At 43.8% G+C, this 22,886-nt stretch overlaps 1 protein-coding gene across 2 annotated transcripts in view; it reads left to right on the plus strand.

Annotated features, from left to right (window-relative positions):
* Positions 1–3,712: 3,712 nt before the first annotated feature.
* LOC124554994 (importin-9) overlaps positions 3,713–22,886 on the plus strand; it is a 169,903-nt gene continuing 150,729 nt past the window's right edge. Inside the window, exons 1-2 of one of the 2 annotated variants that reach the window (XM_047128735.1) lie at positions 3,713–3,802; positions 4,651–4,785. In XM_047128735.1, coding sequence (XP_046984691.1) covers positions 4,653–4,785 — 133 coding nt within the window. In that variant the 5' untranslated portion in view covers positions 3,713–3,802; positions 4,651–4,652. Of the gene's footprint in view, positions 3,803–3,976; positions 4,097–4,650; positions 4,786–22,886 lie in introns of those variants that run through there. The other variant, XM_047128734.1, reaches the window with a different exon arrangement.

The following is a 22,886-nucleotide window of genomic DNA, read 5'->3' on the forward strand; positions in this document are numbered from 1 at the left end:
TAACACGGCGAACGGAAACCCGAGGCCGCTGTTGGATCACCTGCTGCACTAGCTGCGCGTTGCCGTCTGTGGTTGCCGTACGCGGTCGCCCTACCTTTCCAGCACATTCATCCCTCACGTTCCCAGTCCGTTGAAATTTTTCAAACAGATCCTTTATTGTGTCGCTTTTCGGTCCTTTGGTTACATTGAACCTCCGTTGAAAACTTCGTCTTGTTGCAACAACACTGTGTTCTAGGCAGTGGAATTCCAACACCAGAAAAATCCTCTGTTCTAAGGAATAAACCATGTTGTCTACAGCACACTTGCACGTTGTGAACAGCACACGCTTACAGCAGAAAGACGACGTACAGAATGGCGCACCCACAGACTGCGTTGTCTTCTATATCTTTCACATCACTTGCAGCGTCATCTGTTGTTGAAAATTGTAACTACTGTAATTTCGAAAGTTTGTCCGCCTGAAAATTTACTGTTGTCCCAAGCATATTGCAACAAGCGGTGTATTTCTATCGCTGCTCGTTTAGTTTTTATTGCCGTTTCAAATATACCGGTCATTTTTGAAACACCCTGTATAAACGAACCTACTCACCTCTTTGAAGTTGAGATACAGTCTCGCATAGCTGTGTTTTGCTTCGTTGTTCTTGGAACTACTAAACGAAGCAATTTCGAAAATTTCGTCTCGCCCATTCTCAGAAAATTTTTGTATGATTCCCTGTCCTCCAACCTCAGTTCACTGCGTAATAGGCTGTGCAATTCCGGACTACCGTCGACAGATCTGAAAATCCAAGGTCTACTCAATCATCTTCTATTATGCCAAAGTAAATTTCTTCGCCGATGTCGCCGAGATATTACTGCGCTAGTGACTGTGTAAGCAACAGCTGCCATTCACAGGTCATCAGCCATTTTCTAAAATATTGTTGCGCCATCTGCAGTCATTATGTGGACAAACGCAGCTACTAGATGGCATGCCATCTCTTGGAACAGGAAGTTGTACCATCTAATTGCCCCATTAGTGGCACAAGATATGTCCTCGTCTGTACAGGGCTTAAGACAGAACCTCGGGGTACTTCTTGTGAAATGGTTTTTCCATTTCGAAGTATAAGTTCCTCTGTTTGAGGATAGAACCACTCTTTATTGTAGTTGGTTAGGTAGGACTTAAACTATTCTGACACAATGCCCCTGATTCCATATTTTTCCAGTTTACGAAGTAGCAAGGATTGATTCTCACTATCAAAGGCCTTCGATAGGCCACAAAAAATTCGTGTGGCATGCAGTCTGTTGTCTAGAGAAGAGCTTCTTTTACCTACAAAATGGTTTACAGCAGATACAGTAGTTTTGCCTTTTTGAAATCCATAATGGTTTTTTGGAATTCTTTTAATTTTTTATGAAATTTTGAATTTGTATGGTGACTACCTTTTCAAATATTTTTGATAGTTATGGAAGAAGAGACATTAGACGATAGTTTCCCACATGTTCTTAAGTATGTCTGGAAAATAACGTTCTTGAAGGGAATGGTTAACTATTGTTGACATCGGCTGTGCAGTTACACTCCTGGAAATTGAAATAAGAACACCGTGAATTCATTGTCCCAGGAAGGGGAAACTTTGTTGACACATTCCTGGGGTCAGATACATCACATGATCACACTGACAGAACCACTGGCACATAGACACAGGCAACAGAGCATGCACAATGTCGGCACTAGTACAGTGTATATCCACCTTTCGCAGCAATGCAGGCTGCTATTCTCCCATGGAGACGATCGTAGAGATGCTGGATGTAGTCCTGTGGAACGGCTTGCCATGCCATTTCCACCTGGCGCCTCAGTTGGACCAGCGTTCGTGCTGGACGTGCAGACCGCGTGAGACGACGCTTCATCCAGTCCCAAACATGCTCAATGGGGGACAGATCCGGATATCTTGCTGGCCAGGGTAGTTGACTTACACCTTCTAGAGCACGTTGGGTGGCACGGGATACATGCGGACGTGCATTGTCCTGTTGGAACAGCAAGTTCCCTTGCCGGTCTAGGAATGGTAGAACGATGGGTTCGATGACGGTTTGGATGTACCGTGCACTATTCAGTGTCCCCTCGACGATCACCAGTGGTGTACGGCCAGTGTAGGAGATCGCTCCCCACACCATGATGCCGGGTGTTGGCCCTGTGTGCCTCGGTCGTATGCAGTCCTGATTGTGGCGCTCACCTGCACGGCGCCAAACACGCATACGACCATCATTGGCACCAAGGCAGAAGCGACTCTCATCGCTGAAGACGACACGTCTCCATTCGTCCCTCCATTCACGCCTGTCGCGACACCACTGGAGGCGGGCTGCACGATGTTGGGGCGTGAGCGGAAGACGGCCTAACGGTGTGCGGGACCGTAGCCCAGCTTCATGGAGACGGTTGCGAATGGTCCTCGCCGATACCCCAGGAGCAACAGTGTCCCTAATTTGCTGGGAAGTGGCGGTGCGGTCCCCTACGGCACTGCGTAGGATCCTACGGTCTTGGCGTGCATCCGTGCGTCGCTGCGGTCCGGTCCCGGGTCGACGGGCACGTGCACCTTCCGCCGACCACTGGCGACAACATCGATGTACTGTGGAGACCTCACGCCCCACGTGTTGAGCAATTCGGCGGTACGTCCACCCGGCCTCCCGCATGCCCACTATACGCCCTCGCTCAAAGTCCGTCAACTGCACATACGGTTCACGTCCACGCTGTCGCGGCATGCTACCAGTGTTAAAGACTGCGATGGAGCTCCGTATGCCACGGCAAACTGGCTGACACTGACGGCGGCGGTGCACAAATGCTGCGCAGCTAGCGCCATTCGACGGCCAGCACCGCGGTTCCTGGTGTGTCCGCTGTGCCGTGCGTGTGATCATTGCTTGTACAGCCCTCTCGCAGTGTCCGGAGCAAGTATGGTGGGTCTGACACACCGGTGTCAATGTGTTCTTTTTTCCATTTCCAGGAGTGTATTTTAAATTTTTACACTTTTCCCTAGATGTTGGGAAAAGTAACCAAACGTCCCTACGTGTAGGTACATGTCCATACGGTTGGGAGCTATGCCAACGTGACATTTTGCTACTCAGGTAACTGTTACACATTCCGATAATGACCCAATTATTCTTAGGCGTAACAAAGATGAAGTGTAGTGGGACCATTATTCTTGTTTATGCATCAGATTATCGTGCCACTCATGACGTTGTCAACTTGATTGCTAAAATTTTACAGTGAAAGTACGTATTTCGGCAGCCGGATGAATGACAGACTGCACATTAATCAAAAAGAAGAGTAACGCAGTAACGCGGAGCTCACGAGTGGTTACAACTCTAGCAACGCTACAACTCCCACGGGGAAAAATCATCGAAACGAAGCTGCTGTTGAAAGAGCTGTTGCTTAATTTAAGTTTGGCACAGAATATTAACTACCAGTAACGGTATTATAATATGGGGAGTAATAGGTTTCACTTCTTCTAGCATGTCATCACTGCTCAACAGGGAGACAACAATAACTTAAGTTTCATCATACAAAATATAAATGCGTAATTGCAAATATAGATAAAAAATAACACAATTTTGTGAACTTAATTATTACAGCGGTAAGCAGTAACTATTTTTGTGCATACAACATGCAACTCTCTCTCTCTCTCTCTCTCTCTCTCTCTCTCTCTCTCTCTCTGCCTACTGCGGTGAGTTTGCAGGTTGAATGTTGGCCAAACTGAGTATACCCAAATTCGCTGTCTGAGTGTATGGGAAAGATTGTTTGCTGTTTAATGTTGGAAGTGCGCGTGGTGTGTGAGGAAAGAAAAAGGTACTTTAGTAAGTTTAGTATGTAATTTATGATTGATCGTGCAAATAGAAATTACTGGTGTGGCGTGATCAGCGTATATGCTGATTTCGTACGCGACGTTAGTGTAACTCCTAACTCTGTTTGTTGGCGCCAAAATGTATTTCTAATTTTACTGAAAGTATATGCAGTTCAGCGTATGACCGCGAAGGAGCAAAACTGTAGAAAATAACTATAGTATTAAATATACCCGATATGCAGCTGTAAACGTTTATGCCCTGCTGTGCAACATCGAGAAGCCTGCTATGCTCGATATTTGTCAGTCTGCTAACTAACTTGCTTATTTATGAATGCATAGCTGCCCCAGTGTGTTAGATCGGAAATGTTTATTTTAGAGTCTGACAGTATTTAAGATGGAAATTGTTTCTCAAAAGTGTTTCCAGTGTATTGTTTTTATCTTACGATCGGAAATAAAATTTGTATCCAAAAACTTACTAAATTAAGCGATACCTTCAGTGGTTATACAGTCAGCAAGAGTGCAAAGTAGTAGAAATCAATGTACTTCAGTGTTGCTGGCTGTGTAAAAAGTGGGAAGAGAATTGTGAGTGTGAAAAAAAAGTTTGGGTGATCTAGTACCCATGTTATTGAAATGAATAGACTTTAAGGATGGATCGTTGAAATCTTGGGTTTCATCTGCATTTCAGAATAGTAGTCCTGTATTCATTGCCATATATATTGCAGCCTGTAATAGCTTAAAATAAGAATGAAACTGCGTTCAGTTTCTCTTATCATTAAGAATTTTCATTGAAATAATGTGTAGAGTACAGTCATTAATAACGGGGGAATTATTAATGGATGTTAGTTTCTTTCAGAGATGGCAGCCAGTCCAGAAACAAATAAGTCTCTGAGAGAAGCCCTGTATGATACACTTATGGGGATACTTTCACCACACCAAGAAGTAAGAACTGCTGCAGAAGACAGGATACAAGCCCTAGAAGTAACAGAAGGTAAAATAGTTAATTGCTGGGCAGCAGTTTTTGTTCATAGGAATTCTGTGCTGTGATGTTTACAATTTTAGATTGTCCTGTTTCCACAGGACTAAAAAATCAGTTGTTTGGGAACATTTTAGAGCCATCAGTTTGTCACTCAGATATTATCATTCTTAGATGAAAGGTTAGGAAGGTGATTTTATAGAACAAAGTTAAAATGTGTCTGCCAAGGTGTTAAAGTTTCAACATGTATTAATGTCAGTCAATTTGTTTTAAAGAGGTGGAGGAGTGTCAGTTAGTTTAATGTTGTCCGAAAAATTTTCGCATGTTCATTTTGTTAGTGTGTAACAATAAATCCAAAGTAAAACAGATAATGGCTTAAAGAAAATGTCAGGGAAATGCTTTTTATGTGACGTGAGGGTAAGTTTGTGCTCAACGGAATGTACTTGTAGTAGTAAAAGCTACCAACCTGAAAGTTGGCTGGCCTGAACACAACATTGCTTCACTATTCACGGTCCTGTCGGGGGGGGGGGGGGTGTATGCATCTTGCATTTCTCCAACGTTACTGGCCTAGCTGTTATAGGAGGGCCTATATTTTAATGTGGAACTCAGAGCCATGGTGCAATTGCACATGTTTCACATGGACAACTCATTGCCCGAGGTGAAATAAGCGATTAGAGGCAAAGGGTCGGCAGAAGCGTCTGATCCAACGCGTCGGCTTTGACCCGTGACGTAAGGGTGTTGTCGTGTGTGACGTTATGACGGTGCGGAGTTTGGTTTGAGTGTGGCTGTCTCCAGTTCCGTATTATCTTATTTTATTTACTTTTCTGATCTGTTCGTTCTATCTCGTGAGATTTTTTAAATTTAAAAACACTTATTACTTATTTTAATTATGTTTCGTCGAATTTCTGTTTTAGTTTATTATATTTATTTTTCTGATCTGTTCGTTCTATCCCGTGAGATTTTTTTTACAAAGACAAAAAACACTAATCAGCTACTGAAGCATCTTTATCTTCTATGGGTTGCAGGGGTTACGACCCCTGGGGAGGTGGGTGGGTATTCATGCATGGCTGTCTTCACTTACACGTTGTAGCTACACAAGGTGTCTAAATTTGTATATATTTAGTTTGCCCCCCACCCAAAACACCCCATTTCCCGCGCTTGTCCCGTTAGTGTCATTAGGCTTCTTGTGGAAAGTGTGTGTGTGTGTGTGTTTTTGTTTCCGCCATATTCGTGACGTCATGGGTCAAAGCAGACGGGTGGGATCGGACGCTTCCGTATTTCCGAGGAAAAAAATAAGAGCACCAACTCTGGAGCATTGGGTTTGTAGTTTAGCATTTACCTCTTACACTGTCCAGCCACAGTGTGGTAATGACCAGCAAGGGAAAAGTCTGTGTAACAAATACTGAAGTGACATTACTACACTTTTTATAAATTCACTTTAATTTCTCAATTGAACACTGACTTGCCGTTTCAGGAAAGTCTTTAAAGTCAATTGTCCAATAACTGTCCCTGAACAATTTGGGTTTAAATCTAGAATAAAGGCATTGTGTGTCCAACCTTTACTCCCCTATTTTGCATAGGTTGGCAATATATCTTTGTGTAGCCAATGAGGTAGTTCTAAGTAACCAATGGGTGCCATGGAGTATTAGTGTTTTTAATGCCACAATTAAAAATCAATTGACTTTATTTGCAGATTATGAAAGATTGGCTTGAACTGCTACGACTTCCATAATTTTTTGTACCTTCATTTCAAAACAATGATTAACAGACACCTATAGCATTATCAGAGGTCTACATTCTCGAGTTTGAAACTGTGTGTTAGTTTGTGAAACCAAAGAATTTGATGTCAGGAAAAACAATTCTGCTAAATCATTTCAAAATTTTAAACATGGCTGAAGCAACAACTGTTGAAAGTCTTCATGATAAATGATAACAGCCAAACAGTTGCTGGATAATGATTTATTGAAATACTACAGGAAGACACCTTCGTTAGCAAAAAACTTAGCATCATAACTGAGATAGAAGAAAAAACACGTGTATAGCTTTAAGTAACCATGAAAATTTCCAAAGTATTACTAGCACAAAAACTTCTGGTCACTTACTAAAATCAAATCCTGCAGTGGAGATAAACAAAACAATCGTGCGAAAGGCGTTGTCAGTTAAAATTAAAATATCGCCTCCCTCTGTACAACATGATTATGAAGAGATCGTTGATGCCAGCACGAAAGATTATCAGTACTTAGCCTGTGAACTAGCGTGAAGAGTGTGTGGAAGCACTAGGGCAGACAGTTTCACCGAAAGAGCACTTGTGGTATGTGGGTGAGATGCTCCTTTCCTGTCTTGTTGGGATTTTATGTATTTTGATGGTGGTTGTTTGCAGTTTTTGATGTGTATGTTTGGTTTAAATGATTCTGTGGAAATACGGAAGCGTCTGATCACACCCGTCTGCTTTGACCCATGACGTCACAAATATGGCGGAAACGACCATAAACCACGGTCGAATATGGCGCATATAAAGTCGGTATGTACACATTATGGGGACGAAAATACATTGAAAAACACACACACACACACACACACACACAATTTCCACAAAAAAGCCTAATGACACCAACAGGACAAATGTGGGAAATGGGGTGTTTTTTGGTGGGAGCAAACAAAATATAAACAAATTTAGACACCCCCACCACACAAAACAACAAAAAAAACCGACATCACAAAACTCCCCAAACACACTAAACACAATATCATCTGGAATCTGACACTTCCCTTGACCTATATAGCTCAACAGAAGCTCCCAATCCCATAAATTAGGATCCAACACTTCCCTTATCCTATATAGCTCAGAAACATCTCCCGATACCAATATCAACATACACAGCCACACATTGGGATCGAACACTTCCCTTGACCTGCGCACTGTTAATTTTATCTGTCATATCCATTCCTGAACAAAAACAACAACCGATTAATTTTACTAAAATTATCACACGATGTACAGCGAACACTAAATTAACCTTCACACAAAATTAACTCGCTGAAACGAATTCCACTACAAACACAGCCGACACTCGAACAATTCTGGATAATGAGCAAAAGCAAACTGAGCCCATTACACCACACAAATGAAAACCCTGAACATACCACCAGAGAGCACAGCAAACCACAACACGACATCTACAAACACGCCACACTCACAAACCAAACTCTGCGTCGTCATTGTCACACACAACACCCTTACATCACGGGTCAAAGCCAACGCGTGGGATTGGACACTTCTGTTGACCTGATTCTGTTAGGTTTTTTATTCATGACGACATGATGGTTTCAATTTACAACGTTTTGTTTGTTTTCGCTAGTATATAGCCTAGTCTTTAATTTGCACGAGATTCTCGCACATAACACTTGTTACCTCCTGTTAGATGTGTTCCTTAGTGCAAACTTCACCTGCTTGACACTAAGACACAGGCAAATTGGTGTTCATATTTTCTAGTGAGAGTTGGTGAATCTGACAAATGTGAAATGAGAAAATCTGGTTGTGGTAAATTGACTGGCAGTGAAGCCTAATGTTTACATCTATGCTACATTGAAAAATGCAAGGAGGCATCCAGTACATAATGTTGACCCATTGCGTTTACAGCTCAGTGAGCATTTAGAACATTGCTCTGCTAAACATATTTGTTTTGCAAAAAGTGCTAAATTTATATACTACGTAACAGCACTACCTTTGTTCTCCATGAGGAGCTTCGTCATTCACAGCTGCTCAGAGTTGGCGTAAATTGTTGGTTGGATGTCGGTTTTACTTTGCAGAGATTTTGATTTTGGTTCAGATGTGCTGTATGAATAAGGCGCATGTTAGTCAAATTGAAGATTGCTTACTACTTTCATTCAGTCTCTGGTCATGTGCTACTTCTCTAGGCTATATACAATGTAAGTGTCAAATTGTTAAACAAAAATGTTATGCAGCTTATCGGCTGCGTATTTGTGAGCAATAACAGATAACTTGCTGATAAATACACTAGTGTTGAAAATTAGAGCAGTAAACTGAGATTTTTCAAGGTTGTATTTATTTTGCCACAAAATGGTATTAACAGGTGATAGTACAGTAGGAACAGTATAAAGAATGTAAACAACTGCAACATGCGTAATGGTAGACAAAAATGTTTATTTTTCTAATGTCACAGTTTTGCGCACACATTACAACACAGGTTAATGTGCACAGTATGGAATGTGACCACATTTGGCAGACACGTGCCCGACAGTGATTGGGCATGTGATGAATGTCACCAATCATTTGTTGTAGCAATAATCCAGTCTTCCTGCAGAGGTGCTTGCAAATCTTAGTGGTTGGTGGATGCTGATATGATGCACCAGTCTCCCTAGTGCATCCCAGACATGCTTGATGGGATGGAAATTGGGAGAGTGAGCAGGCTTCACAGTACATGCAATATCTTCAGTTTCCAAGAAAGCATCAAGCACCCGTGCTGTATTAGATCGAGCATTATTGTCCTTCAGTACAAAGTCTGGGTCCACAGCACCTCACAACCACCATACATGAGGTCCCAAGATCTCATCACGATACCTGACAGCAGTTAACTCGCTTATTCACCCGTACAATTTCATTAAGAGGTTTTAAGAGAGGTTAACATAATCTTTGCCCACATCATTAGGGATCCTCCTTGATATTGTTCTCTTCCTATAATTTTTGGCTCTCAAAAAAAGAACGTTGGCCCACTTTTAGGCTGTCCTGGAGCGCCATTCACGACTCCACTCTAGATGTACCCTTATGTGAAGATGCATCAGAGGTACACATACAGCAGGTCTCAGACAATAAAAGGCACTCTGACGAAGCCTTCTGTACACAGATTGCCTCGACAAGACGTCCAGTGGGTGCTGCAAGGTCAGATGCCAGTTGTGAGAAACAGCAGAATGATCCATATTAAGTCATCAGGCCACATCAGTTTGTGACTGTCCTGCTTCCATCCTTCTTATGGCACTCAACTGCAGAGTGTCTTAGACATCTTCTCTATGTGATGCTGCGTTGTCTGTGATTGTGTACACAGCAGTTATTGATGTGGGACTACCTGGCACACTACCCTGTTTGATAGGTGCCCTGAGATTACTTCAGTTTTGGACACCAGTGTATATTGAAGGAATTTATATTACTTCTGAATATTGTGTAAGCATTTGTTGGTTGTGTTAATGTTGCCATTATTATATTATCTGTATACATTATATCAAAACATTTTGCTATGGTGTGCAACACAGTTGTTATATTGTTTCCTCCTACATAAGTGAAATTATAAGAATTGTGTTTAAGATTTCTTGCATTAAAGGGAAAGAAGTTTTAACTATTTTGGCCATCATCCAGTTTGAAATTGACTACCTTTGAGGAAAACAAGAGATAAAACATTAGCAAAAAGAAAATGTATGCTCAGAAATAACTGATGTCCATCTTAGCATTCCCTTCTGTGGCAAAAAATATGTCCTTAACAGAGCTCCCCATAGCAGATGCTGACTAAAACTGGCTCAATCAACTGTACACGCAAATGTTACCTCTGCTATGTCAATTCCTCTCTTTCCCTAAATGACTTAGCCAAGCCCTGGCAAAAAAATTGTGGTACTGGTTACATCTAGCATTTAAAGCTAGTTAAACCAGATAGTATCAAGTGGGAAGTATTGTAGAAGTGCATTGTATTTAAGCATTTATTTCGATGTATCTAAATAGATCCTGATCTCTCAGCTGTCAAGCTGTTACAGATAGGATGATCTGCAAGGAATGAAAGTGTGTTTTTCATTCATTATCAGTGTAGTTGACAAGTGACAGGTTCCAACTGTGCCTACTTATGCCTCATCTGAAAGTGAATGGCCTAAGAGGAAGAAAAATGGAGTGTTATTCTGACAGCCAACATCTGTCAACTGGTACCATCTCATAGTGTGGGTGGAAGGGAGCTTAAGACATGTTGGGCATTTGAGGTTACCTTTCCTCTACACACTGTTTTTTCCCTCCATTTAAGAAGTTGTTCACACATTGCCCCTAAAGGTAAAGTCCAAACAATCTTTTATTTTCCAAGAGGATTTTGTTGCATTAAATGAAATAAGTAGCACTATTTTAGGACACTGATTCCTCTTATCCATCAGAGATGGTGGTCTGGCTGTAAAACTAAGCCTTTTCTTCCAAGCTTGTGTACTACCACCTGGAGCTGTAAAAGTAATCTCCAGGGTGCTTACCTCACCTTCAGATCACCTTATTGGCCATTTGTACTATTGGGCTGGCCTGCCCTGCTATATTGCACAATGAAAGTTATGACACACATGAACAGTCTCCACTTAACCAAATAAAATGGCTCTCTTCATAAGGATAACAATTAGAATTTACAACAGGGCTCATATTTTAATAACCTATTTAGAAGTTAAAAGTACCTGCATCTTTATTATAATATGGATGTTAATAAAAGGCAGGAAAGGAGGGTAATTGTCTCAAACTTGGAGGAAGAAAAATATAAAGCAAACTTTCAAAAAATAAGAGCAATGTACCAAGGGATGAAACGAACTCTGTAGAGGAGGAATGGGAAGTTCAAAACAGTGATGGCAGTGGCAGCAGAAAGTGTTTAGGTGAACCAGTGATAAGAAAAGGTGAAAATAATAACTTTCATTGAATGATAAGAAGGGGAAGTTACAAAGAAAAGAAAAGCTTTCTGTTTATAGTTTCAGAAGATAACAGAGGAAGCAAGAAAGGAATACACTGGCTGAGAACAGAGGAAGCAAGAAAGGAATACTGTCTGAGAGTTTTAGCAGGAGAGAACAGGGAATGAACTGAAGAGTAAACAAAAATGACAGTGAGGGGAGTAAAGGAATGGTAAAGGTTAAGAAGAAAGTTATGATTGAAAATTCCAGGATGATATATAAAGAATGAAAGGAAGTTAAAAATGTACAGGAGATAAATAGGGTGTGGAAGGAATATTTTGAAGAGTTGCTAAACACCAATGGAAATAATCGAAGAGGAAAGTGAGGAGCCAGGAAATGTAGACAAAGTTGACACAGACATAACCTGGGCAGAAGTGGAAGATGAGATAGAGGGTAGAGAGGGAAAGCACATGGAGTGGAGAAGGTAAGTATGGAGATGGTGAGAGCACTTTGCAGTGTTGGAGTGAAGTGGCTCTATTGGCCATCAGAACAGTACGAAAAGAATACACATCTGTAGAGTGGATTATAGAAATCATACTGCCAATTTTTAAGAAACATTGCAGGAAACTTTTAAGCTGCCAAGGCATTTGAGAAGATTCTGGAAAAGTGTATGGAACAGAGTAGGAGGAGAAATGAGAGTAACAGTATGAGTTTAGACTGGGAATGTCAACAGATCTATTTTTTTTTTTAGTGTAAGGCATCTACAGGAGACACTATGAATATGGTATGGACTTAGTAATGGAGTTCTCATACACTAAGTTGTATGATAAAGAAGCAAAAGCTGAGAAGTGCTTCAGTAGAGGGCTGTATGTGAGGAGAATAAAGTAAATGTACCAGGAAAGTGTAAGTTGTGTAAAAGTAAGAAGTTTGAACAGAAAAAGTGGGCTGAGGCAAAAGTGCCATATCCCCCTTACTTTTCATCACTATTATGGATCAGATAGTGGCAGTGAGGATAGGGCCAGAAAATATGAAATCACTAGTGTTTTCAGATGGTTTAATGGTGTGTGTGGGGGGGGGGGGGTGGAGGAGATGTAAAAAATTTAATGCAATGCTGTGTGGTGGTGATAAAGTGGAAAGTTTTAAAGTACCAGTGAAGCATAAGACAGTGGGAGGAATAGGGAGGTCAGTGAAGGCAAGCCTATGAGTTCATGCAAGCTGCAAGAAGCCTGGTCTGGAGCAAGGATGTATCACTGAAGAGTAAGCAGATGGGCGTATTAGACTATAGTAGCCATGTATGTGTTAGAAATGTGGGTAATGAAGAAAAGGCAGGTGAACAGGATATAGGCTTGAGAGATGAAATTTCAAAGTAGCAGAATGATTCATTAGGAGGGATTGAGTAAGGAATGAGATGGTGAGAAAAATAGTGTAAGAGAAACCCATCCATGAGACAGTAGAAGAGATTAGCATGGTATGGGCATGTGGGAGGACAGGGGAAGATGGAAAGGCTTATACTTGAGAGAGACTCGGACAGGGACTGCAAACTGATGAGAAATAAAACATAAAGTTTGGCACAAGATAGTGTTGACTTGTCAGTAAGCATGAGGAACCAGCAAGCTTTTAACTGACCCACAAACTATTGTAGACTTCCCTCTTGAGAGAGGAAAGCTAAGTATTTAAGTTTCCTGGTTGAGTGGAATGTAAGTAAATTTGATACATGTGGAGGAACTGAGCCTGTAAACACATGTATGGCCTACATGCTTGTGATCCCTGGAAGCTCATATTAAACACAGACAACCCTTTTTAAGAACATATAAAATCTACAAGAAGGGTGACTATATTGAGGGAATTAAATTTTTAGTGGCTGTTTGCCTTAATGAAATGCTTTCTTTCCTGTCACTGATGTGCAAATAAACGGTTCTAGTTCATGTGTGTGTGTGTAGGCCTACCATTTGACAAGTTGAATTGAACACACCACTGTTGGATCTATTCAAGGTTTGCACCTGCTCTGAAGACTGCATTTTTTTTCCCCGACTGAAAGCAGCAAAGAACTTGCAGACATGTGTACAGCATGGAGCTTCAAAGATTGATGAGATGTGGAGAGCCTTGTAGGTGGTGAGGTCTAAATGTGGTTTTATTGTTACGGAGCAAAAGAAGTGATGACGGTTTTAATTCCTAATTGGAATTCTAGTTAAGTCGGAATTTTGCTGTAGTTAGATAATCTCCAAAACTTTTAAGATTGTGCACACAATTTGGTTTAGGCAGGAGTCTCACTTCAGTGGCTGTCATTTTCCATTGCTGTGTCATTAGGATTCACTTAGGTGGATTCGTGGGCTACAAGCAGAGACTGATGTGTGAAAAGCTCCTGTCATTGTGCTGTCTCCCCATCCCAAGAATTTATACTAATTTTGCCAAAATAGAAAATCATTAGAGCAAAGGAAATGCATAGAATAATTCTGCTGTGTACTTCAGATGGGGAGAGCTTCAACAAAGTAGCTGAGCAGGATTTTGAAGGAAACTGGTACAATGTGTTGCAATGCTGTAAGCATACACCTTGATGTTCCCAGTCACTCAGTTGTAACTTTCATACAGGGCGCTGACTTTTGTTACATGCCTCTGCTAACAGGATACAACAGTTTGCTCAAGGTCTTGCATAAATTTCACTGTGCCACATTTTGAAACCATTTTACATTCCAAGTAGAAAGAATTCTGAACTGGAGACCTTCCCCTTAAGTGTGAACAAGAGAACAGAATAAAGGATCACACCTTATTTCCAAGCACGCTTAACAAGTTGTTGATTTTGACAATAACATTACTTGTAAAATGAGCTTTAGAAACATTATTATGGGAACAGAGGCAAACATTTAGTCCATTTATTTTAGCAATATTCTTCTTATATTTCGATTTAAAGCTATTAACATTATTTGTATTGTCATGCATCACAATAAAACAAATTTACAATTGCATAAAATAACTGCCGTTGAGCATTTCGACCCACATCAGTCATCCATTTTTAGCTCTGATAGTGAGTTGTCAGTACTGTTTAATCAGTGAGGAGATTTAAGTAAACTTAAATCACTGAAAATATCCCCCCCCCCCCCCCTCAAATTTTACACATTAGAAGAAAAATTTTATCTTTTGAAGTTGACTTATGTAATTTGTAAAAACTTGCAAAATATGCCGCTCAACGATGTTTGTATGGGTGTAGTTACATGCTGAAGCAAACCAAAATGAATGCTTCAGTCTGATTAGTTTAAGATAGTGTGGGGCCAATACAACTGAACTAAAAGGAGTCTCGAACATTTCAGCCTATATGTGATGGTCCCCTCTTGGGTTTGACCTCCATATTTCCAAATTCTTCCAAAGAGCGAGCCAATTGGGGAAGGGCGCCTTACATGGTGCATTGAGGCCTTTAGCCAGCTTTCTTGTCATCGCATTGCCGTCCTGCTTGTTCTCCATGTCTTGGACAAGGATACATTCCTGGGTGTGATTTCCACCATGCACTGTGCAGTTTTGCTTTTTGCGGAGATGATGACCATGGACTTCCTTGCACCTGATATCCAGCATGGTAGCCAGTCCGTTGTGGTGGGGCTGCCATGCACCCTGTTGGTTGTAGTCACCTGACAACACAGGGATCGCTCTCCTGATACCTGTGCCGTTAACTCCCCAAGTATGCCAAGGAGTAGATGCCTCTCTCCCTGGGGCATCGGGACTCCTGGCAATGGCCATCCTGCCAGGTGGCCCTTGCTGAGGCTGGGTGGTGCCTGTAGGGAGGGCCCTTGGTTGGAGTGGGTGGCATCAGGGTGGAGGAGACACAATGAAGCGTGGTACATCATCTCTTGCTGGTGGCCAGCTGTCAGCAATCTCTAAGCATTCTCAGGCTCAATTCAACGCTCAGAAATACAATTCCAAATCGTTCCCCTCCCTGGCCACACTGTGGGAGGAGCATAAGGCTCAGGATGGCAGTGAACTTTATTCGCCCCAGTTCCTAGTTTATACGATAGCTGATAGGGAGTCTTTCATGTCAACAAAGCCTCATTTCTTTGTAGAACATTAAGAGGACAAGTTTAGGGAGGTGGAGGGCTTGTCCAAGATATTTCAGTTACCATCACACCCCATAAGAGTTTAAATATGGTCGAGGGTATTATTTTCCATAGGGACCTTCTTTTGCAGTCTGATGACGAGCTGCGCGACAATGTAGTGTCGAGGTGTTCATTTAGTCCGGCGCGTTCATCGGGATTCGGAGAATAATCAGATTGCTACCGGTGCCTTCATCTTGGCCTTAGAGGGTGATACATCACTGGAGAAGGTCAAGGTGATTGTCTGCTGCTGCAATGTCAAGCCCTATATCCCTCCCCTGATGCGGTGCTTAAAGTGTTGGAAGTTTGGCCATATGTCTTCCCACTGTACTTCCAGCATCACATGTCAAGGTTGCGGGTGCCCATCACATTCCAATACTCCATTTGCCCTGCCTCCCATCTGTGTCAACTGCAGATAGCGTCATTAACTTTGTTCGCCAGACTGCAGGATCTTACAGCGAACGGCTTCCTCATATGCCGCAGCTACGACAACCATGATAGCCCCATCAGTTCAGTGAATTCCAGTCAGCTTACCGAGCTGTAAAACTCCACATGCCCTCTTGCCCATGGGGGGTCTCTACCCTCCATGTTGCTGCTGTGCCACCTACCTCGGGAGCAACAACCCCTACCCACCCACTCACCCACCGGGGACTTCCGTCCCCGCTTGTAAGCCGAAGAAGCATCTAACTTCTTTGGCTCCTTGCACTCGCAAGGGGTCCCTTGGGTCCCTCCCTTCCCAGGTTTCAACAAGTGGAAAGGATGATGCCCGGCAGTGGCATAAGTGTCCACAAGCAGCTGGTTGTAGGGCTTCGTGATCCTCCTCCGTCCCAGAGACTGAATCGGTGAAGCCCTCCCAGCCAGTGAAACCCAAGGAACAGTGAGAAAAGTCCAAGAAGACCTCTAAGACGAAGGAACTTGTGGTGGCACCCACCACACCGCAACCTACAAGCTCTGCATCTGAGGGCGAGGTAGAGATTCTGGCGTCCACTGAGGACCTATACCCCCGCCGGCAAAACATTGCACTTGACAGTTCGCTTTTTGTCTATTTAGGTTGGCTACACTGTAATAGCGATATTGCAACAGCAGCCTCTATACACACAGCAGACGATACAGTTTTCCGTCCCGTCTTGTAAATGCAAGCGATTGAGCAATTACAGTGTATATAAAAACACGTTTTTAGTTGTACTACAATGACAGGAAGTAAACAACCGTATAACAATACATGTAAAAGCATAACAATGCGCACCCTTTCGATAACGGAGCAAAGAAATACAAAAAACAAGCATCTGACGACTGGTACTTTCAAATCAATAATGTACATAGTTTACAAAATAAATAATAACCGAGATTGCAATAAATAACCAATATTAGTAATTTTTCACTCACCAATTTACAGCAATAATGACGCAATTCCATCCAGCTCGCCATCATCACTGTTGTCCGACTCATCGCCAAAACAGTCTTCGTCGTCATCATCAAGACAAATCATTAATTGTTCATGGCCACTGATAATTCCTTCTATTGTCTGTGCTGCTCGTATAAGCTTCTCGACGTGCTCTACTTTTTTTCTCCATGAGGCTGCATCCACAGTCACAAGAGCTTCACGCAACAGCTTTTCCACCTCTGTTATTGTAAAGGACTTGTTGTTGTTCCTTACATACATTTTTACATCACTCCATATTAACTCAATAGGGTTGAAATGGCAGTGATACGGTGGCAGCCTTATTACAGTATGACCCTGCTCCTTGGCAATTTCGTCTACTACATATGTAGGTGTCGTAGGCTTATTTTCTTTAACAAGAGAATACAACAGAACCTTTGTCATACTCATATCCGCTGCAATATTTCGAGCCTGTAACCACTGCACCATAACTTCTTTCCAATCATTTGTGGTTGGGGCTTCGTTCTGTATCACCAAATGATATGGAGCATTGTCCATTACAATTGTTGTAGGGACAGGAAATTGTTTTAAAAGGTTCCTGAACCCACTCAACAAATTGTGTGTGATCCATATCTTCATGGTAATCACCAGTCTTTTTCGATCTAAAAACTAAAAGTGCGTCAGGGACAAAACCACTGGAGGAGCCTGCATGAACCACAATTAATCTAGCTCCTCTTCCCGTCAGCTGATGGCCGCTACTGCTGGGTGTGTTATCCGTCCAACATTTACTGACAGCTTCCCCGGCATTAACCCACATTTCGTTTAGCCAAATTATGGAATGAATGTGTCTGCCCACAAGTTTGTGCAAGAAAATACTACGAGCAGTAACAATATGTGCCCTCTCTAACACTACTTTGCGTCCGTCTAGCGTTTTGTAACAGAAACCCATATTTTTTAGCACAATTTTTAGTGATGTTTTACCACCCCTGAAGAGTTCACTTTCTTTTAAAGAGATTAATAACTTAGCTACAGTCGGATACTCTTTTCTGCTGTAGTAAGCATAAACATGCCTACGAATTGCATCAGTCTGGAAAGAATCTGAATCTGTGATAGGACTATGCCGCTTTTTCTTCTTTCCCGGGGTTGATAAAAATGTATTATTTGATCCAGACAGCTCGGAATCATAACGGCTCACTTCAGTATCTTCCAAGTTTTGTAGTAATACTCCCTTACTTACTACGGTTCTTGCACTAATACCAAGAGTTTTCGACGTACGTTCCACCACTTTGTTGGCAGGAATTGATGGCTGTCCATGAATGCTTACGTAGTTCTTCTCCTGCTCGTAAAACTCAAGAGTTCTGCGTAATAACTCCAGTGCCTGGCTGTTTAGCTGCACCCCTCGACGCAAAGGATTGTCACTAAGTGAACAAAGTCTTTTCGGTGGCATTTTCCAAGTATGTACACTCACAACGTAACAAAAGTCACAACGATATAGCACACAGTACAATGAAAACACGCGGTAAACAACATACAATTCACGTTGTATACACATTCACTAAACAAAGCCGGCAACGCGGGAACTTTGCCGTCACAGCACGTGAGTAACAGCTGTGCTCACTGCGCTGTGACTGGCTGGCGCCCCACGCTGAACGCCTAGCGCGTATCGTTCTTCACTTGTTACTCTGTTACGCTGCCAACTTCATGCGCAAACGTCAAGTGCAATGTTTCAGCGGCCCGGGTATAGATCTTGCTAGACTCTCAGATGCAATGGATATCACTCACACAGGTACTCAATCAGTGGCTGCAGGTGACACATCTTGCTGAACTCCGACAACTTCTCAGCCTTCACACTTTCCTCTGCATTGCTTTTCAGGAAACTTGGTTTCCAGCTATGCGAACCCCCGCCCTTCGTGGCTATCAGGGTTATTATAGGAACAGGGCAGCTTATGAGAGGGTATCTGGTGATGTCTGCATCTACATCCTTCACTCCTGTTACAAAGAGTCTGTCCCTTCATAAACACCTTTAGAGGCTGTCGCTGTTCGGGTGTGGACGCCTCAGGCTGTTACTGTCTGCAGTCTCTCTTCCACTGGATGGTGATGTCCCGCAGCATGTCCTGGCTGCGCTGATAGCCCAATTGCCGCCACCTTTTCTGTTACTGGGCAACTTCAGCACCCATAACCCTCTGTGGGGTGGCTTGGTGGCAACAGGCCGAGGCAGCATCGTTGAGCAAGTATTGGCACAGTTTGACCTTTCTCTTTTAAATAGTGGTGCCTTCACACATTTCAGTGTGGCGCATGGCACGTACTCGGCCATCGACCTTTCGATCTGCAGTCCTAGCCTATTACCATCTGTCCAATGGAGTGTGCATGACAACTTGGGCAGTAGTGACCAATTTCTGATCTTTCTGTCACTGCCACAGAGTCACTCCTCTGGGCACCCCTCCAGATGGGCTATGAACAATGCTGACTGGGACTTGTTCATCTCCATTGCCACTACTGAGTCTCTTTCAAATGACGCCATTGTTGTGGTGGTTCACTCAGTCACCACCAGCATCGTTACTGCTGCAGAATCTGCCATTCCGTGTTCTTTTGGGTCTCCTTGGCAGATGACTGCCTTGGTGGCCACAGAGATTGTTGAGGCGGGCACTACAGCGTCACAAGCGGCATCCCTCATTGTGACACCGTGTGCGAGTCCGCTGCCTCATTTGCCAACACAAGCAGGTGTGCTGGGAAAGATATGTCTCTACCATTTACCTCTGTACCTCTCCATCGCAGGTCTGGGCCAAGATAGGCGACTCTATGGCTATCAGACCCCCGTCAGCGTACTTGCACTTTCACTGAATGGAGCAGTCTGTACTGACTCTGACACAATTGCAAACCGCTTAGCGGAGCATTTTGCTCAGAGTTCCGCTTCCGCAAATTACCCACTGGCCTTCCGCTCCCTGAAAGAGCGGTTGGAACGTCGGAGCCTTTCATTTTGCATGCACCACCCTGAATCGTACAATGCTCTGTTCAGTGAGTGGGAATTCCAAAGTGCCCTAGCCGCTTGCCCTGATACGGCTCACAGGCCAGATCGCATCCACTGTCAGATGCTCAAACGCCTATCGGTGGATTGCCAGCGACGCCTCCTAGACCTTTTCAACCACATCTGGGTTGAGGGTCAGTTCCTATCACAATGGCAGGAATCCTCTCTATGCATCATGGTTGGGGTCTTCGGGATCCACTCCCAATTTTCATACAAAATTTTCTGTTGCTTTGTTCCTTCCCTCTGCAAGTTGTGGCCTCTCATAGTTCCACCCGAGTTCAGGAGAATGGGATACTGCAAGGATCTGCCTAAAGTGTCTGCCTCTTTTTGATTACAATTAATGGTCTCGCTGCGGCGGTGAGAACGTCTGCCTCATCTTACTTGTATGCTGATGATTCCTGCCTATACTACAGCTCCACTGGCATAGCAGCTGCTCAATGGCAGCTGCAGGGTGCTATCCGAAAGGTGCAGTCTTGGGCTGTAGCACATGGCTTCCAGTTTTCAGCTGCCAAGACCTGCGCTATGCATTTCTGCTGGCGACGTACTGTTCACCCTGAACCATGGCTTTACCTTGACGGCGAACCTCCTGCTGTGGTGGAGACGCATTGGTTTTTGGGATTGGTTTTCAATACCCGGTTGACTTGGCTGCCTCATTCGGCAGCTTAAACAAACGTGCAGGCGGCATCTTAATGCTCTCAGTTGCTCGAGTCACACCAGCTGGGGTGCCGATCGGTCTAGCCTTCTATGGCTGTACCAGGCGTTAATTCAGTCCCATCTAGGTTGTGGTAGCCTGGCTTACGGTTCGACATCCCCTTCTGCATTGTGGTTGCTGGACCCCATCCTTCACACCTGGATCCGACTGATGGCCCTAGTGGTCTGGTCCCTTCAATCCAACCAACCTACCTTCACCCTGCCTTCCCTCCCTATCCTCACTCCTTCACCCCTTCACCCCCTGTGGATCCGGGGGTTAGAATAGGCCGGAGGTATTCCTGCCTGTCGTAATACTAAAAGGAGTCTCTCACGTTTTGGCCTTTGTGATGGTCCCCTGTAGGGTTTGACCTCCATTTTTCAAAATTTTCCCAAAGAGTGAACCAATTTGGGAAGGACGCCTTACATGGTGCATCGTGTCCATGTGCTGACACCTATCATCCTTCGACGTGGATCTGCACTTCTGCTCATTCTCCAGCTGTTGGGCAAGGTCACCCTCCTGGGTGCATATTTTTCCATCAACTGTGCAGTATAGTTGTCTACGCTGACGATGACAGTGGACTTGTTTGCTTGGTTGCACCTGATTAACAGCACTGTAGCCTGTCCGTTGTGTTGGGGCCGCCATGTACCCTGTTGGTTGTAGCCTCCTGACCACACAGGGATTGCTCTGCTGATGCCTGTGCCATTAACTCCCTATGTATGCTGAGGAGTAGAAGCTCATCCCTCTGGGTCATCAGACCTGACAATGGCCGTCCAGCCAGGTGGCCTTTGCTGCGGGTGGGTGGCACCCGTGGGGAGGGCCTCTGGTCGGAATGGGTGGCATTAGGGCGAATGACATGCGATGAAGCATAGTACATTATCTCTTGCTGTTGTTCAAACACCAGCAGCCTCTAAGCATTCACACGCTCAATTCAATGCACAGAAGTGAGACCCCAAATCGTTGCTCTCCCAGGCCACACCATGGGAGGAATGTCAGGCAAGGGATGGCAGCGGCTCTTACTCACTCCAATTCCTCTCATGTTAGAGAGCTGATGGGGAAACTTTCATGACGATGAAGCCTCAGTTTTTTGTTGAGCATTTAGAGGACAAGTTTTGGGAGGTGGAGGGCTTGTCCAAAATGAGATCTGGGTCAGTATTTATCCAAACACTATCCTCTGCCCAGTCACAGGCTTCACCCATTTGGGACAAGCTGGGGATGTTTTTGTAACCATCACGCCCCATAAGAGTTAAAATATGGTCCAGGGTATCATATATTACAGGGACCTTCTTTTGCAGTCTGACAGTGAGCTGCATGCCAATTTAGAATGGCAAGGTGTAAACTTCGTTTGGCATGTCCACCAGGGGGCGCTGAGGGATAATCAGGTCGCCACCGGTGCCTTCATCTTGGCCTTTCAGGGTGATACATTGCCCAAGAAGGTCAAGGTGATGGTCTACTGCTGTGATGTAAAACCCTATATCCCTCCCCCAATGCAGTGCTTTAAGTGCTGGAAGTTCGGCCATATGTCTTCCCGCTGTACTTCGTGTCACATGCCGAGATTGCGGACACCCATCACATCCCAATACTCCACGTGCCCCACCTCCCATCTGTGTCAACAGTGGAGAGCACCATTCGCCTTGCTCGCCAGGCTGCAGAATTCTCCAGAAAGAAAGGAAAATCATGGAGTACAAGGCTCTCGACAGACTGACATACACTGAGGCAAAGAGTAAATTTGAACACCTACATCCTGTATGCATGACATCCTCTTAACATCTCCTCAACAGTAGTTCTAGCCCCATCAGCTCCGCCAACCCCAGTCACCTCTCAGAGCCAGAGAACTACACCTGCTCCCTCGATGGTGGAGGGCACTTCCCTCCCTGTTGCTCCTGCACTACCTACTTCACGAGCAATACCCTTCCAACCGTCCAGATATCCATCCCCACTTGTAAGCCGGAGAAGCGTACAACTTCTTGGGCTGCTCTCGCTAGAAAGGGGTCCCATGAGTCACTCTTTCCAGATTTCTGCTAGTGGGAAAGATAACTGCCAGTGGCTGAAGAGCTCAAAAGCAGTTGGTTGCAGGGTTTCACACTCCTCAGTCCCACAGACTGAATAGGTGAAGTCATCTCAGCCAGGGAGACCCAAGGAACAGCTATAGAAATCCAAAAAAAGGTCCCCACGATAAAGGGCATTGCGGTGGCACCCACACAACTGCTACCTATGAACTCTGCGTCTGTGGACGAGGTGGAGATTCTGGCATCCACTGATGACCTAGATCTTGCCTGACCCTCAGACAAAATGGATATAGATTGCTCAGGTAAAAAG

The sequence above is a fragment of the Schistocerca americana genome, chromosome X (genome assembly GCF_021461395.2).
Source record: "Schistocerca americana isolate TAMUIC-IGC-003095 chromosome X, iqSchAmer2.1, whole genome shotgun sequence".
Taxonomy (NCBI): domain Eukaryota; kingdom Metazoa; phylum Arthropoda; class Insecta; order Orthoptera; family Acrididae; genus Schistocerca; species Schistocerca americana.